The 17642-nt window shown below is 43.4% G+C and overlaps 1 protein-coding gene across 1 annotated transcript; it reads right to left on the reverse strand.

Annotated features, from left to right (window-relative positions):
- Window positions 1–2151: 2151 nt before the first annotated feature.
- Window positions 2152–15704, reverse strand: PTGER4 (prostaglandin E receptor 4). The gene is made up of 3 exons (XM_015067593.3): window positions 15566–15704; window positions 14176–15097; window positions 2152–4087 (listed from the first exon to the last, which is right to left on the reverse strand). The coding sequence occupies exons 2-3, from the start codon at window positions 15052–15054 to the stop codon at window positions 3497–3499; spliced, it is 1470 nt and encodes a 489-aa protein (XP_014923079.1). The 5' UTR covers window positions 15055–15097; window positions 15566–15704; the 3' UTR covers window positions 2152–3496.
- Window positions 15705–17642: the final 1938 nt, after the last annotated feature.

Genomic DNA, 17642 nt, shown 5'->3' on the forward strand with positions numbered 1-17642 from the left:
ACGCGGGGCTTGAACACACAAACTGCAAGATCATGACCTGAGCCAAAGTCGGATGCTTATCCAACTGAGCCACCTGGCACCCCTTTGGTTGTTCTTTTAATAAGCCAGGCTCAACAAACAAAAGACACTGTCATGGACTGAATTGTATCTCCTTGAATTCATTGATGAAGTCCTACCCTCCTTGCCACCCTCCCCCCAACCTGACTATGTAACTGTATTTGGAGGTAGGGCCTTTAAAGAGATAATTCAGGTTAAACAAGGTCATAAGGGTGGACCCTAATCCAATATGAGTAGTGTCCTTATAAGAAGAGATATCAGGGAAGCATGTGTACAGAGAGGCCATGTGACAGCATAGCAATAAGATGGCCCTCTGCAAGGCAAGGATAAGCCAAGCCTGCCAGCACCTTGATCTTGGACCCCTAGCCCCCAGAACTGTGAGAAAAATGTCTGTTTAAAGCCATGCAGTCTGTGTGGTATTTTGTTATGGCAACCCTAACAAACTAGTGCGGACATATAACCCAATTTAAAAATGCACAAAGGATTTGAATAGACATTTCTCTGGAGAAGATCTACAAATGGCCCATAAGTATATGCAAAGATTCTCAACATCATTAATCATTAGGAATATGCAAATCAAAACTGTGAGGTACCGCTTCATATTCATTAGGATGGCTATAACTGAAAAAGACAATAATGAGTATGAAAGAGGATATGGAGAAATCCAAACCCTTGTACATTGGTGGCGAGAATGTAAAATGGTACAGCTACTTGGGAAACAGTTTGGCAGTTCCCCAAAAAATTAAACATACAGTTAACATATGACCCAGCAATGTTATTCCCAGGTATATAGAGAATTGAAAACATATGTTCACATAAAACCTTGTATACAGATGCTGCTATCAGTAATACAGAAATATTATTCAGCCAGAAAAAGGAAATGAAGTACTGATTCATGCTACAACATGGATGGACCTTGAAAATATTACGCTAAGTGAAAAAAGCCTGATAGTAAAGGCCATATATTGTATGATTCCATTTATGTCCAGAATCGGAGAATCCGTGGAAATACAGCCAGGTGCTAAGGAAAGAGGTGAATGGGGAGTAACTGTAGATGGGTTTCTTTTTGGGATGATATATATGTTCTGGAATCAGCAGTGATGGTTGCATTCTGTGAACATAATAAAATATGGGGCAAGCTTCATAATCTGTGAATCGTATTTGAATTAAAAAAGAATAAGCTAGAATCAGTATTCTGGGTTGTGAACCTGAAGTGAAGAATGAGTGAGATTATGCTCTAAATATTATTAGTAATGCTAACTTGTGAATGAGGCTTTTGTTTTTCCTCCCTAAACACAGGTGATCTATAAACATATATATATATAGTAATAAATATATTTCATTTGTATACAAATCTGGGGGTTGTCTCATTGTCCACATACATGGGAGAAAAATGAAAGCCTCTTTCACAGGTAAAATATTTCTGAAATCATTGTTTTCTTAGTTGTGGTTAGCATGGTGAAATAGAACATCTCAGGCTTGAGCCAGATCCTCCTTTTCTAAGCTATTCTGACCTCAGCTGAGAATCACTGTGCCTTCAGGTCTGTGAAGATGACAGTCCTATTTTTCTGACATCATCCAAAAATATTTTTTTAACTTGCAAATAGCAAATCACAACCACACTCCTGGGTATTACTTCCACTCCAAGGGCACCACGAGAATCACCGGGGAGTTTTCTTTCAGAAATGTACACACACCCCAGACCTACTAAATCAGAAACCATTCTCATGAGCTCTCCAGATGTTCTGATGCATGATAAAGTTTGAGAAGCCCTGATTCAGAGAATTTACAAGTAGGAAGGGCCATAAGCTTAATTTTTTTGTAATAAATATGTGGGTTCTTCACACGCAGCAAGTTAGGCATAAGACCGTCTCTGCCACACTCTCCACCACAAACTCTCCATAGACAAATGTGACTTTGAGTACACCTTACACCCAGATCTTAGTTTCTAAGGATCATTCTCCAGTAAGTGGATCCAAGGCTTTGCACTGTTGCAACTTTTTTTCTAAATTTGACATTACTTCAAATAAAACAATTTATTCCAATTTAAAAGGATATAGACGATGACCCAAAACAAACAATTTCCAAAACTGATGATATGGAACTCAGACTGAGTGTATTTATTTATTATAATCTCCAAAATAATTTCAGTTGGTACAACCGCTTCTCAAAACCACATCACTATCAGGCTCAGAATTTAGTTATAACCAAGCGATTCACAAAAACACTTTTAAGCAACAAAACATGCTTAGCATTTCCTTGAGAAAGGTCCTTCAAATGTGTACAGCATCACTGGGTAATTCACAAAACCACTAGAAGGCCACCCTCATGTGTCCAACTTCTGTACCCCTTATGTTGTTGAACTCACAAAATTTGTGATCCTTCCACATCTCAAAATAAAGGCCTTCATGGTACAATCTGCCTTCCTCTTAAATTTTAAAGGATATTCTAGATCATTCCTTAGGAAAGTAAAACTATGAACACTTTAAGAGGGAAACAAGTTGCTTGGACTTCTTTTATATTATACACTTCAATTATGGGTTATTTAGTGAGACTTTAAAAATTTTATATTTTAAAAAGTATCAGAGGGGACAAAAATAGAAAATATTTACCAGCAGGTTAGCCTCTCCTGAAATCACCATTTTCTGGATAAATACATGTAGCATCACTAAAAATTTTCACCATGTATTATTATACATAGCTTGGAAAGAACTAACATTTTGGGCTAATATTCATGCCTTAAAATAGCAATTTGCTTGATTCCTTTTATAATCCTAAACTCTTTATTTTAAAAATTTGTATCTTTTTTAAATAGCTCTGAGTCTCACTGTGATTTTCAACACCTTGGCCTGAACTTGTTTATGAAAAAAAATACATAACTTCTGCAACTTGAGCTGGTTATACTGGGGAGAGAGGAATTACCATAATTTCATTATACCTTGTATTAACAATAAACCTTCTCACAGAGAAGAAAATACTTTAAATACCTTAAATCATATTTACAACAATAAAATTCACATTTCATGCTTTAGTGAAACACTTAAGTCATAAGATAGTCCTCATAGTTTATTGGAATAGAGCCCTTCTGTACCTGGCCTTCTGCTGTACGCCGGGTATAAAGCTCTGGGTGTTATGAAAATAGCAAAACTTATGCCATCCTCCTATCAAGTAGAAAAACTGAGGGTAGATCTTGCCAGCCATCAAGTGGTGATAGAAATCCTGTGTCCTAGTGAAGTGACAACCAATGTGCTTCAGACATCGGGTCCTGTAGGAATCACCTTGATTGCTTGAAAAGTGCTAAAAAGCCCAAATGTTCTTTAATGTGAGTTGAAGGGCCCGAACAGCCCTTCTGAGCACAGCTAAACACTTCATTTATGTGTCTATTGCACAGGATTTTTATGTTCTTCCAGAACTAGTGCTGTGTTTCTTTCTGTAGCTACTATATACATTTTTCTGATAAGTTCAGCGTTTCATTGGGAAATGTGACTTGCAGAGAGTTCCCCTTTGGGGCAGGGCCAGACCTGCTACTCCCACTGACCTCGTCCACCAGTAAAACACTCTCTGAATCCTGCCCCTGGGAGGAGTCCGAAGTCTCCGATATTCGCAAAGTCCTCAGTGAGGTGGTGTCTGTTTGGGCCAGGCCCATGCCGGGTACACCCGGAAGCAGATTCCTGCCTCCGAGACCGTTTTCACTGAGGTCGGGCATGTAAAGGAGGGTCTGAGATGTGCTGCTGATCTCCTTCAGCTCTCGCGAGAGGAAGGAGCGAGAGTGAGCAGACATGGCGGAAGATGTCCTTCTGCTGTCTGAGCAGTGCTGCCCGGAACGGTCTCTGCGGGACCCGCCGATGCGGCAGAAGAGGCATTTAATCTTCTCGATTGCTTTGCTGAGCACGGTCTTCCGCAGAAGGATATATATCCAGGGGTCCAGGATGGGGTTCACAGCAGCAATTCGGATGGCCTGCAAATCTGGGTTTTTGCTGATTTCTGGCACCAAACGTGGCTGATACAACTGGTTGATGAACACCCGTACCTGCATAAATGAGACGCCCACGTTTAGATTTCACCATTAATCAACTAGGGAAATATTTACCCGCAATGTCTAACCTAGTAACATTAGCTAGCTGCCTTATTTTCTGTTAATAACTGCCAAGAAAGAGCAACTTACATGATAAGCCTCAGGAAAACGAGCGATTGTGCAATTACGTTTGTTTTGAGTTAGTGTAACTTTAAAATTTTTGTAACTATCCTATGAATATCTTCCTTAGATAAAAGATGGTATACAAAAATGCAATGTATGTACAGGCGACAGAAGCATAAAGTTTCTTTGGGAAACATTTTATTAACTTCATTTTTGTGAGTGCTTTTAAGTTTTTGTGATTCTAATGAGGTATCTTTTTCCCTCCAGATAGCCACTGATTTCCCTTATTCCAGTTGCTTTTTTTTATATATTTAAATGAAATTCATTTTTTAAGTCAACTAACCAATCATCACAGAAATGCCCAGAGATCCCTTTAATTATAGAGTCCAGTAAGAATATACTGGGAACTTTTAAACCAATGTCTGAATCTCCTGTCATCCAGAATGACCAGTGTGAATAGTTTCTATTTTTCCTATAGAGTCTGTTCCCCAGTTATAAGAATCATCTAGTGTTAACGACTCTTCCTTCAAAAACCTCTTCCAATCTTTGCCTTTTCACTGCATTCCTCACCTGGATTATTGCATCAGCCGCCAAAGTAGCTTTCCCACCTGTAGTTTCTGTCCTCTCCAATCCAGCCTCCAAACTGCCACGAGAGGAATGCTTCTAGAAAGTAGATCTGATTGTGCTGCTCAATCCCTAAACATTCAGTGGCCCCCTACTGCTTGCAAACTGTAGTTTGGCTCAATGACTGCCACTTGGTGAATCCATCCTGAAACTCCAGTCAGAATCAATCCCTCCTTTGTGTCTATAGAGCATTAGAGCCAGTAAAGAGCCAAGTGCTGAAAGCGCACTCTGCACAGACCAGTGGGGAAGACAATTCATTCTACTGCTCTTTGAGCTCTTTGAGCTCTTTGAGGCAAAGGGCACATCTGCCAGCCCACCATGGGATGGGCAGGCATAAATGAAGTAAACAGGAGGAGACCCTAACAACCTGTTTGCTATTTTGGGGTCTTATTTTTGGCGGTTCAAAAATTTTGCTCTTCCTATAATTACTTTCATTGTTTCATGCATTTAATCATTTAATAGTAAGTACTTACTGTGTATTAGGCATTGTGATAAGTCTGGCCACAAAAAGCTGCATTTAGAATACCACGAATTTTTTTAATGTTTTTATTTTATTTTTGAGAGAGAGACAGAGACAGAGACAGAATCGGAAGCAGGCTCCAAGCTCTGAGCTGTCAGCACAGATCACGATGTGGGGCTCGAACCCACAAACCACAAGATCATGACCTGAGCTGAAGTCGGAGGCTTAACTGACTGAGCCACGCAGGCACCACTGAATACCACAAACTTCTTGAAGGCAGAGAGTAATCTACAGCACAGAACATAGGAAGGAAGATCAACTCTGACTGCAGGGTGATTAAATGAAATGGGAGAGGTATATATGGGGGCACAACTAATCCAGATCTGGAGGGGAGGGCGTCAGTGGATGCCTCCTGCAGAGGAGGAATCTTGCAGGGAGTTTTTGATGGGTGAGTGGGAATTTGCTAAATTTAGAAGGAAGGACATAACATTTCAAATAGAGGTCATTCCCTGTGTAAAGTCATTGTAAGTGATTTCTGGGAATTTCAAATGATTCAATGAAGAGAGTATGCATTTATGCAAACTTAAGGAAGACTATATTTTATTCCTTAGAGGAGAAAGCACTTGCTAAATGTACACTCTTATATTTATTCTTGGAGTATTACTGTTATTATTGTCTAAATCTTCTAATTCCACTAGGAGGTGTGTTTTTGTTTTTTCTTTTTGAGAGACAGAATAGGGCAGGGGCAGAGGGAGATGAAGAGAGAGAATCTTAAGCAGGCTCCATACCCGCAGAGCCCAACTTGGGGCTGAGTCTCAGGACAGTGAGACCATGACCTGAGCCGAAATCAAGAGTTGGACGCTCAACGGACTGAGCCACTCAGACACCCCTCCAATAGGATCTTGTATGTAAAAAACTCACCTCATATATAAAGGGGCTTTAAAAGTGATCTCTGTCTTGGGGTGCCTGGGTGGTTCAGTCGGTTAATCGTCAACTCTTGGTTTCAGCTCAGGTCAAGATCTTATGGTTCATGAGTTGGAACTCTGCATCAGGCTCTGCAATGACAGCACGGAGCCTGCTTGGGATTCTCTCTCTCTGCCCCTCCCCTGATTGTGCTCCTGCTCTCTCAAAATAAATAAATAAACTTAAAAAAAGGTACATGATCTCTATCTTTAGTAATTACTTAATAATTATTACTTGCCTTTAGTAATTATTTTCATAAGGGAGAAGTAAGAGGCAAGTCTCAGCCAAGAAGGATGCACAAAAACCATAAAAAGGAGAAAGAACCCACAAAAGCAGAGCTGGAGCCATTTAGGGGCAAATATCTCTAACTTTAACAAGACTCGAGGATACTGCTACTTTATTATGCAGTATAATAATTAATATTCATGGTCTATGAATCACCATGAAAGAAGGGATAGTTTAGAAAGATTTATAACAATTTGGATAAAATAAGTTTAAAATGTTTAAGGAAATAAGTGCATTAATCTGTAAAACTCAATTCATGAGAAACTTATCTCTAGATGAGCCTAGATTAGTGAGATGTAGCTGTATTTCTATTTCTTCCTTAGCTGGAATTCAGACTGTGATCTATACAGGTCTATAGTCCCTTGTTAAGAAATTATTGGTTTTCAGTTGCTGTTCCTTTGTTGTTATTCATTTGTTTTGTTTTGTTTTTGATTACAAAACCTGACCTAAACTTATTTCGGCAGTAAAACTGGAACCGAACTAGACTGTGAGGCTATTTATAGTTTGTTTATTCTACTTAGTATAAGTATTCCTGGGTTTTGCTTTGGAGGTATTGTCCCAATTTTGATGGGAATATTACATATGATTAATATGTAATATTACCTATTACCAAAATTCTAAAAGCCAAGAAATTCTGAATTCTAAAACACATCTGGCCCTAAATGTTTTGAATCAGGTTATTGTCCTGTAAATCTCACAGAATAAAATAAAATGGTCAAATGGCTCTAACTAGCATGAAATTAATACCTTGATCTCTGGCAGACAGCTAAATAAAAACTGAACTAGAATAAACAGAAGTATATGATGACTTAAAATACCTTTAGAAACTGTGCTTGGATAAATGATATTATCAAGACAAAGCATGATTGATTTTCCATTTTCTAAAAACTAGTGACACAAAGTACTTTGGTTTCTTCTTGCCATAGCTGTATTTGGGCACTGAGAGATGCCCTCAGGTCTACGGGCCTTTTCTCAGATGAAATGTTACTGAGACCTGAAGGTTTTGAGGAACTTATCAAGCCACCTTGTTGGTGGCTCATTCTGGTCTTCTGGTGACTTCCATGTCCCTATTTCTGTTCTACCAGGTTGGCTGGCTTTCTGCTTAAGAATTATTTCCTGACAATAGAATCATTGGTAAAACGTATGAGGTCTGTATTTTACTCACATCACATACTATGTTCCTAAGAGTAAAAGAAACATTGGACTAAAATGTGTTAGTATCAGGCCTTCCCTGTGCATAGTCTTTAGAAAAAAAAAACAAAAACAAAAACTGAGACAGGGTCTGTGAGGACTGGAGACTTATAGCCTCTAGGTGGCGGTGTTGCTCCACCTGGAAGTTTTTGGTCCACAGGTTCTCCCTAAGAAGCGGTTTGCTTAGCCATCTCTAAGACCCTCTTTCAGAACAGAATCTTGGTAAAGTCTGGACTTTGCATTTTTGAGATTTTTAACATTGAAATCTCTTGTTGCTGGTTGCCTCTCCCACCTCAAAGGAAACACGGTTAGTACTGAAAGGAGGAACATTTTTGAACAGTTGAAATGGATATAAAAGGAATGAAATTTGTATCTATTTACTGGAATGTATTAGGACTTAGCATTTTATTTTAAAATTTTTGTGACCTTTCAGAAAAGCTAGACTGCTGTAAAAAAAATTAATGAGATTTCATAATCAAAGGTGATGAGAAGCAAGGAAAGATCACATCACTCTGTGTCTCACTTCCTCCACAGTTTTAAGTGATTTTGACTAGCATCCAAGGGAATGAAGGAAGCCCTATTTTAGAGTTCCATGGAGGGGGGACAGGCTTACAATTAATATAAGCCACTGAGCCTGGTTATTTAATGTCATTTCAGCAAAGGGGAGCTCACAAGACAGCAACAAAGAGGAGAATGAAAAGCAACATTTAAAACTTCAGCTAAAAACATTCTCAAATTATTAAAAAAAAATGAAGACACATTAGTTTTCTTTCATAGCATGTTCGCATTGGAGACTGCCCTGGGGCAGAGAAAAAGACAAAATGAACAAAATCTCCATGTACTCTGTAATGTTTGAAAAAGTTTAGCGATCTCTGCCTCACTTAAAAAAATTTTTTTAAACATTTATTTATTGTTAAGAGACAGAGCATGAGCATGGGAGGGACAGAGAGAGGGGGAGACACAGAATCTGAAGCAGGCTCCAATCTCTGAGCTGTCTGCACAAAACCCCACATGGGGCTCGAGCTCGCAAACCATGAAATCATGACCTGAGCCAAAGTGGGACGCTTAACCGACTGAGCCACCCAGGCGCTCCTGTCTCTGCCTCACTTTAAAGGCTACTTGGTTTGCTCTCCCCATAGCAGGGGAAAGTCCAAATGAATACGGGAATATCCACAGCAGTACTCCAATGTCATGTGGGGTGGGTGGTGAAAGCACTTTTCTGGAATTCCTGTTCTTATATGCTTCAGAAATACACATGTTCAGGCAGTTTTCAGTGTTGGAAGAGTGTGCTGCTGATAAAACAGAATCTTTGTGTCAGGGGAAAAAGCTTAAAAAGTTCATTCAATGCAAACAACATCTATACTCTCTTGCAATTTTAAAAGTGAATCAAGGAGCTTAGAATATTGGCATATGTTACAATATTCTAAGCTTCTTGAGAGGATGACTACAAATTAGGATTCGGGAGCATTGGAACAGAACTTGGAGATGATAAATTCAAAAGAAGGTGTGATGACAGGGGAGATGTAAGGGAGGCTGTATGTTGTAGAGGTCCATGCACAAGCTTTGGAATGAAACAAACCTCTCTTCAAATCCTGGCTCTGCTCCTTCTAATTAATGTACAAATTATGATAGTGCTTCATTCAATGCCTAGCACGTAACATAAATATCTGCTGCCCTTGCTTTTTTGGTAACCCATACATGGTATTTCGGCTACTGTGGAATGTGTGAATAATTCCAAAACCACAGCTCAGGGGTAGCTTTGGTGTCAAAAGACATTTACTTCCTATGTGAGAAAAACCTGTTGGCAGGGAATGTCTAATTGAAAAAGAATGTTGAAATTTTGATAAGACCGATTTAGTAATTGACTGTCAAAGTACAAATGTTTTCCAATAAACGACATGGTCCTACAGCTGAATTTGTGTGTGCTATGTGTTCTGTTCCAAGAACATAAAAGGAATTATCTGTGTGTGCTCGGTTATCTAACTGCCCTGTGAAGAATCCAAAATTGACACAGCTGTTACTAGAAATTTTTACCACTTCTTTTTAGTGACCAAAAAAAAAAAAAATCTTTAAGTAAAGGATAGTGGAAAGAGTTCTTGAGTGTGGTGATGTAAGAGAGTTCTCCCTCCTTCTGGGTCACCATTTACTACAGGCAAATTATTTAATCACTACAGGTCAGTCTCTACATTGAACATTTATTTCTGAAGGTTTTTGTTTTTGTTTTTTTTAACTCTAACTTTCAATATTCTAATAGGAGATTACAGGAATCACTTCATCTCTGGGGAGAAAAAAATCTTGTTAGTAGATGTTCCATAAAACCAAGGCTTGACAGGTCAGCCAAGCATGGTGACAGTCTGTTAGACTGGGACTCCCCCCAGCAAGTTGCAGAAGGATATAAATTCCTCAACTGCAGTTGAGAAAACTGAGGAGCAGAATGAAAATACTGGCCAGCCCTGGGTTCTTCCTAGAGCTTTCAAGACTCAGATGAGATGCTGTACGTGGGAATCCCTTTTATGTGCTACTCTGCAGTCTTCAAGGTTCTACCAATTCCATGGTTACGACTAAAACACTGCTTTCAGGAACTGCTAATTTTTTTAGAGAGAGAAAGAGAGAGAGAGAGAGAGGAGAGAACACTCACGCAGAGGAGGGGCAGAGAGAGAGTCCATGCTCAGTATGGAGCCCCCACGCAGGGATTGATCCCACGTCCCTGGGTTCATGATCTGGGCAGAAATCAAGAGTCCAAGGCTTAACAGACTGAGTCACCCAGGCACCCCAGGAACTGCCATTTTTAACTTAGCCAAATTTATTTGAAAAACTAATCAAATCCTTCAGGTTCTGCTGTAATGGCACTCAAATTTATGGCATTACTCTTACACCTTTAAATGTGATTTGTACTCATCTGAAATCCCAACAGTTGTTCTGTGACTCTACTTCAGTTTGCCTACAGTAAACAAAAGTGTAACTATTTACAGCTTCCTCTGCTATAATAAATCTTCCTTGATCAAATGCTGGTGAAGGCTTTATCAAGACAACTGGTTTATTAGTAAACAGTCAAATAAACAAACACTCACAGGAAGCTATTTTCCTAACCATCTGTTTTACCTGTCCAAGGCAGAAGACAAATCAAATTGGCCATTCTACCCCTAACAGAGTTGAATAATTGTTACTTCAGAGTAAGAAGAAAGAAAATGAAAGAAACAAGTAAGCTATTAATATGCCTCGGCTTGCCTATGCATGGGGGAAAATGCCTTTCCAAAAATCTTACAGTCTAGCTGTTTAGTCCTGCGGCAAAAGATTTGATTTTAATTGTTATCTTAACGTTAGTAACTGCAAAAATTGGGCACCAGATGTTGATACAGCTATAGCATGTAACATGGGACCTTAGAAACCTGTCTTGCTTGCATGTTTCTGAAGAATTCAGTCCCTTTTATTTATTTTAAGCATAGACTCTTTCATTTCTTCAGCTTTTTCTGGGTTTAAAAAAAAACAGAGACTGGTTTTAAATAGAATAGACAAAATGACAGGAACCACCAAATCTTGTCATGTAATGTTCCTTGTCAAATGTACTTACACCTTCTCTATTTGTTGATTATGACTCATTTGAGAAAGTTTCTCAAGTCTAGCCCAGTTTCTTATATCCACGATTAATTCCCTAAGCTTTCTCAATTTCCATTCCAAGCTCTATTTGTGAGACATATGTTTTGGCAAACAAATTAAAATTTACTTTTTCTATGAAACTCAATATCAACTGCCCTCTAAGAGACACTGTAGTTTTTTTTTTTTCTTCCCTAGTGTCCAAGAGACAAAATTTGCCTTTAAAGGGACTGTTAACCTCATATACTATGTCAGGCTTTTTGAAATTCCAAGTAAACTATATTTGCTCTATTAGCCTTTCCAAAGCATTTTAAGTGTTTTGAAGGATTTGATTTTCCTCAAGTAGGATTAGCCACCAACTTGATTTGATGTAAGTAAAAAAAGGTGCTTCAATAGTTTCCTTGGAACTGAAGATAGGTCCGACTTGCTTCAAATGTCACAGTTCAGAAGCTTTAAACTTAAATTACAATCTCAATATGAGAAACATGAAAATACATGAAAGTTGCGAAAGGAAGCCAAGGAACATGACAGTTATGGGTAAATTCCCCTTTTAACTCTTTCAGTAACAGCCAAACTGTGGGTGGGTGAGTAGTATAATGACCTCATTGCTTATCATTAATTTACAATTAAACTGAATCTGAAGTTAAGAGGTTAGTAGCCAGAACTAAAGGCTAAAAACTGAAGCTACTGTTACTCTTTATTACTGTTATTCTTTATTACTCAAAGGCATGTGAGTACATCACTATGTAATTACTTCTTAGTTGAGCCAGTTCCAATTTTCAGAGTAAAATTACTTAGTATCTACTGCACGTTCCTGACTTTATATAATAGAGTGGATAGTAGTTGTTAGTTAAAATGTAGCTCTTTTGCAAACTACAAATATAGCTCCTATAATTTCTTGCCTCTAGCTTCTCAAATAACTTCAAACATTTTGTGCTAAATGGCCCTGTGCCATAGGGGTCGGGTCCACCACTTCTGCCCATGAAATGAATGAAGTTTTTAATGCATCTCTAGATGCTCCAAGAAAACAATTCATCTGTGACTATGCAGTCATCAACAGCTCATATCCTTACCTTCATATTTTAAAAGTATGTGCACGTTGCTAAACTTCTAGCTCTAATTCCTCACCTCCTTAAAGTGGATGTTCTGTACAAAACAACCACTCACTTTGTCATTTACTGTTCTGTCAAACATGAGGCAGAAGCTAAAGAAGGGAGTCCCAGCTGGAGCAGATTTGTTTCTTCCAAATCTCACTGTATTGAGTTGCCATTACAGACAGTAAAATATATTTATGTGGCTCAAGTGTGACTTAACTTGGTAAGTTATATTGGGTCCTGGAATGGTTTAAAGGCCCTTCTGGCCAATTATATTTATTTCTGTTTATACAAATTGTCAAGAAGCTACTGTAAGCTGGCTCTCAGCCACATCTAAGTTCCTTCCATTTACACTCACTTTTATCAGATATAATATTTTTATATTAAATATCCCTGGACAGTATTAATAAGAGAAAGGAATAATAGCTCATTACATTTATTTTCTCTTGCTCCCAATCAGCATAAGACAGAGAAGTCATTTCTTTTTGAGTTGGTAGTTTAGAATTTCCAGAAATGCAGTGTTTTGAGAGACAAAAGAATTCAGAACCTGTTGCTTTCAGTAGAAACTCTAAAGTAATTTGCGTGTGAACCCAGCAGTTTCTGGTGCACTCCGTTTTAATGACGGGCAAAGTAGAGAACTAGGTACGTTTTCCACCTTTCTGCTTATAACAAAGTTAATCCAAAGGCAATTTTAAGAAGGCGGTGTCCTGAAAGTGAAGTGTGCCAAAACTCAAATGCACACACTGTACGAAGGCCAAAATTAGAAATGTTCTAGGAGTGAGACGTGATGTAATATTATATGAACAGGGTTTGGAGTCAGGTGGGTCTGAGGTTCATCACAAGCTGCAGGGTTTGGGCTTGGCAATAATTAGATGACCATCTCTAAAGCTTCCTTTCTTTAGAATGACACTGTACCTCTCAGGGTTGTTGAGAGTTCAAATTCAGTGATCCATGTACATCAGTCTGAACTTAATAGGCCCCCCCTGAGAAACCTGGCTTTCCTGGTTCCAAGAAAGAATGAAGGAACCTGACGCTAGGCCATGCCCGGGTAGGAATGGTGACCCACATGCGCAACGAGATGTTCTCCCAGGGCACAGCCTGGGAAGGAGCAGGGAATCGCGCCTGACAGTGTGGTTCTGCTCAATTATTTTAAGCAGGTCAAGCCCTATGTAAAGTGAGGGTGATTAGATTAGACCAAAAGACATCCAGTCTCTCTAGCTCTAAACTTCTACATAATCTACCAAAACAAGCAAGCAAAAAAACCAAAACCAAAACCAAAACCAAAAGCAAAAATCAAATCCGTACAAAAATCAAAGCACCAAACCCGCGCTGCCCCTAAGGAATCGGGGAGAACAAAGAAATCACCACCCCCAAAGTTTCGGGCTTCTGCGGTTCACTGTGGAGGACGGGGCTAAGTCACCCTACAGCGGTTTCCCCTCCACATCTGAAGGAGTGGCAGGTGTTCCCGGAAGGCTCAAGGCCAATGTCAGGCAGCAAGGGGTAGGGGCTGTCCCGGGAGAGAAAGGAAACCAGGCTTTCGGAGAAAGCAACTCGGGGATGTAGGAGAAAATCACCTTCTACATCTCATGAGGGATGCGGCCGAAGAGGAGGTTGGGCCTGGTCTGAGTAGCCGAGGGTCAAGATGCCAGGCTGGGGCTGGAGGACAAGTTCACTGCCGAGGCAGGAGAGGGCAAGGAGGAAGCGTTAGACGGAGGAGGGAGGTGCATGCGAGGAAAGGGCCCAGAAGGGCCCCGTTCCCGGCCACTCACCACGAGAGGGATGGAGCAGATGAGCACCACCAGGGAGGTGGCGATGAGTAAGATGACCATCTGGATCTCGGCACCCGCGATGCGGCGGAAACTCCGGCGGCGGCGAAAGTCGCTGAGGCGCGGCAGGGCGGGGGAGGCGGCGGCCGGGTTGCCCCGGCAGGGGGCCCAGGGCACGGCCAAGGGACCCGCCGCGTGGTGCTGCTCGGTGCCCAGCGAGGTGCGGCGCATGAACTGGCGGTGCATGCGGAGCAGCGCGCCGCACACGAGCACGTTGCAGAGCACCGTGGCGAGAATGAGGAAGGAGCTGAAGCCCGCGTACATGTAGGAGAAGGCGGCGTGCGCCGTCACGTTGGTGGTCCAGTCGATGAAACACCAGGTGTCCGGGTACTGCAGCCGCGAGCTGCCCAGGCCCATGTTGGGCAGCGCGCAGAAGAGCACGTTGGACGCATAGACCGCGACGAGCGTGAGGCCCGCCAGCCGCTTGTCCACGTAGTGGCTGTAGAAGTAGGCGTGGTTGATGGCCAGGTAGCGCTCGATACTCATGGCACAGATGATGCTGAGGCCCGACAGGCCGAAGAAGAGCAGGATGAAGGTGCTGTACTCGCAGAGCGCTTCGCCTCCGGGCCACTGGCCCTTCATGTATGTGGCGATGGTCACCGGGCTTACCAGCAACGTGCCCAGCAGGTCGGTGACGGCCAGTCCGCAAACCAACGTATAAAAGGTCGTCTCCTTCTGCTCCTTGCGCGACTTGCACAGCACCACAATGGCCACCAGGTTGCCCACCACCCCGAAGATGAACATCACCGCCGGGATGGTCACCGGGCTGTTGGGACGGTCGGGGGTAGAGGAGGCGGACGCATTGACCCCAGGGGTGGACATGGTGGTGGTCCGCGGTACACAGCCTTGGCCTTCGAAGCTGGGCCTGGGGATGGTAGGAGAGACAAAGGCGCGGTGAGATGAAATTACCACTTGTCAGACCCGCTCCCAAGAAACAATATGCTGATGAGACAAGACCAACAACTGGATCCCGCCTTCGTCGTGGAGAGTAGCCATTTACCAACTTCGGCTACCGAAATCGCCTGGCTCAGGATACCTCCGGCCAGCAGCCCCCCACTCTGCTGTCATTAATATTTGCTAGTTGATACTTCCATTCTCTCCTCCTCCCTGCCCCCTCCAGCCCAACTCACTCCACTGCCAAGATGAACAAGGCCTATCTCAAGGGAAAAGCGAGTGGTTCGCTCTTATTCCCGACCGATTCTGAGTCAATAAAATCCTCACCGAAAACAAGTTACGGAAGGCAATTTGGAAAGCGCGCTCGCTCCTCCCGGGCTCCGCTCGAGGAGCGCCCGCCCATCGCTCTCCGCCCGGTGCCCTCAAAGCCTCATCTCACCTGTGGTTGCCGCGGCGGTGGCAGCCGCGTAAGCCCCCAGGGTCAACACTCAGATGTCCAGGATAAGCCTCCAACCTGACCTAAGTCTCGCCCAGCTCAGTGTGGAGCTTGCCAAGTCTTTGCCTTCTCAGAGCCGGGTCTCCGCGGCTGCCAATTTTCCGGAACTGGGGTCGGAATGGCCAGCTTTCAAAGAACTTGGGAGAACCAGAAGGGTAGCGGGATGGGTCAATGAAGTCTGATCTTGGATTTCTTTCTTTCTTTCCTCTTCTGCTTCTTTTTTCCCTCGTTCCTTCAAAGACGGGACCAAACTTTTCGGAGCCCGCAGGTCCCGTCCCCGGGCGGACAGCAGTCAGATGTGGGGGCCGCGCGCGCAGGTGGCGCGGATCCTCACTCCCGGAATCAGGTCGCCCCCCCTCGGAAGCCCAGGGCAGCACCGGCGGCTATCGGGGCTGGCGGCTGCCACTGAGGCTGCTTCCGGCGCCCTGGGGGCGGCTTGAGGTCCACTCGGCCTGAGGCTCTGACCTGGGACCTTTCATCTTCTTCCTCTTGGCTACAGGGTTCCGAGCTCCGCTCTCGCCCTTCCAGCCTCTGTACAAACTTTTCTCCAGCTCCAAGTTTCCCCGGCGGAGGCGGGGACACACAGTGCGCGGCCCGGGCGCCCATTGGCCGGACGGGAAGGGGGCGGGGCGTGCCCTCAGTGCTCTGCGCCGGGAGGCGGTGCACCGGCCTGGGGGGGGCGGGGTTCCGAGCTGCGCGGGCCCTCGCGCCCGGCCTGGACCCTCTCCTCCCTGCGTTCCCGGCCCCGGCCGGGCTGGGGTCGCAAGGACGTGGCCGCGCGCCTCAGGCTTGTGTGCCGAGTGCCGCCGTCGGCGCGGAGCCTCGGAAGCCCTGGTGTTCTCCCGGGAACCCTCTTAGCCACTCAGAGGGGGCTAACTCTGAAACCAGCATCCCCTCTCCCTAGTTGCCTCCTGCTCCGAGTGGGCTGTTTCTCGCACCTTCCACACGTGGATCGCAACACCTGGGCGTTAGGCAGGCAGGTCAACTGCTCTAGAACTTCACCTTGGAGCGGCCGAGGTGTGTGTGTGCGCGCGCGCGTGGCCCCGCGGGACGTAGGGTGGCGAGGCTCGCGTTGTGCGCGCGCGCGGCCCCGGGCTCGAAGTCAGGAGCGCGCATCGGACGGGGCGGGTGGTTGGGCCGGCGGGTGCGGGCGGGGGAACGACGAAGAATCTGCCCTTTGAAAGGAATTACAATCCATCCATGAAGGTAGTTGGTTGGCAGTGCCCAGGCTGTGGGCTGCGCCCCGTTGGGCATCCCCAGGCTAAAAAAAAAAAAAAAAAAGAGAGAGAGAGAGAGAGAGAGACCGCAGCCTCTCCCGGCGCTGGTGGCGGAGCCTTGCGGCTGTGGAAGGAGGTGACCCGCAGGTACCTCGTGGGAGTGTTAGGGTGGGAGGGGTGTGTAACCGCGGAGATCTTTCTCCTCCTCCGGGGAACTACTCCTCCCAGGAAGAACGGTAGTCTGAGCTTCGTGGCTCGGCCCTGTTATACTCACTTTGGACACTTTGATCACGAATCCTTTGGTCGGCGGGCTGATGGAGGGTGCGACGGGGATTTGAAAGTTATTGGAGTCAAGGAGTTCTCCAGTCATTACCTCCGTGATTTACTCTTGGATCGGCCTAGTTGCTCTACCTTTTTTCTTTAAATTACAGTTGGACTTACTTTGTGGTGGAAGTAGTTTTTTTGTAAACGCATTATTTAACTTCTTTGTGCTCTGGTTCCTAAAATCGGGACTGAAAACTAAAAAGAAACGATTGCAAAACTCCATGGTGTTTTAACTGCTTCACCATTTTTTTTTTTTTTTTTAACCATTAAGTAGGATTGTATGGGCCTTTTAAATTCGTAGAAAAATCTGTTTCCAAGTGCGGGATACATGCATTTTAACATACTGCATCTCATCGTAGATTAAGCAAATAACTCGATTCTTTTATATGAGGAGCAGGTATTCATTCATTCCTTAAAATGCGATTTCATGAATAAACCTCCTAAGAATTGATCCGGTTCTCCTGTTATTGTGAAATGGC

The sequence above is a fragment of the Acinonyx jubatus genome, chromosome A1, assembly GCF_027475565.1.
Source record: "Acinonyx jubatus isolate Ajub_Pintada_27869175 chromosome A1, VMU_Ajub_asm_v1.0, whole genome shotgun sequence".
NCBI lineage: Eukaryota > Metazoa > Chordata > Mammalia > Carnivora > Felidae > Acinonyx > Acinonyx jubatus.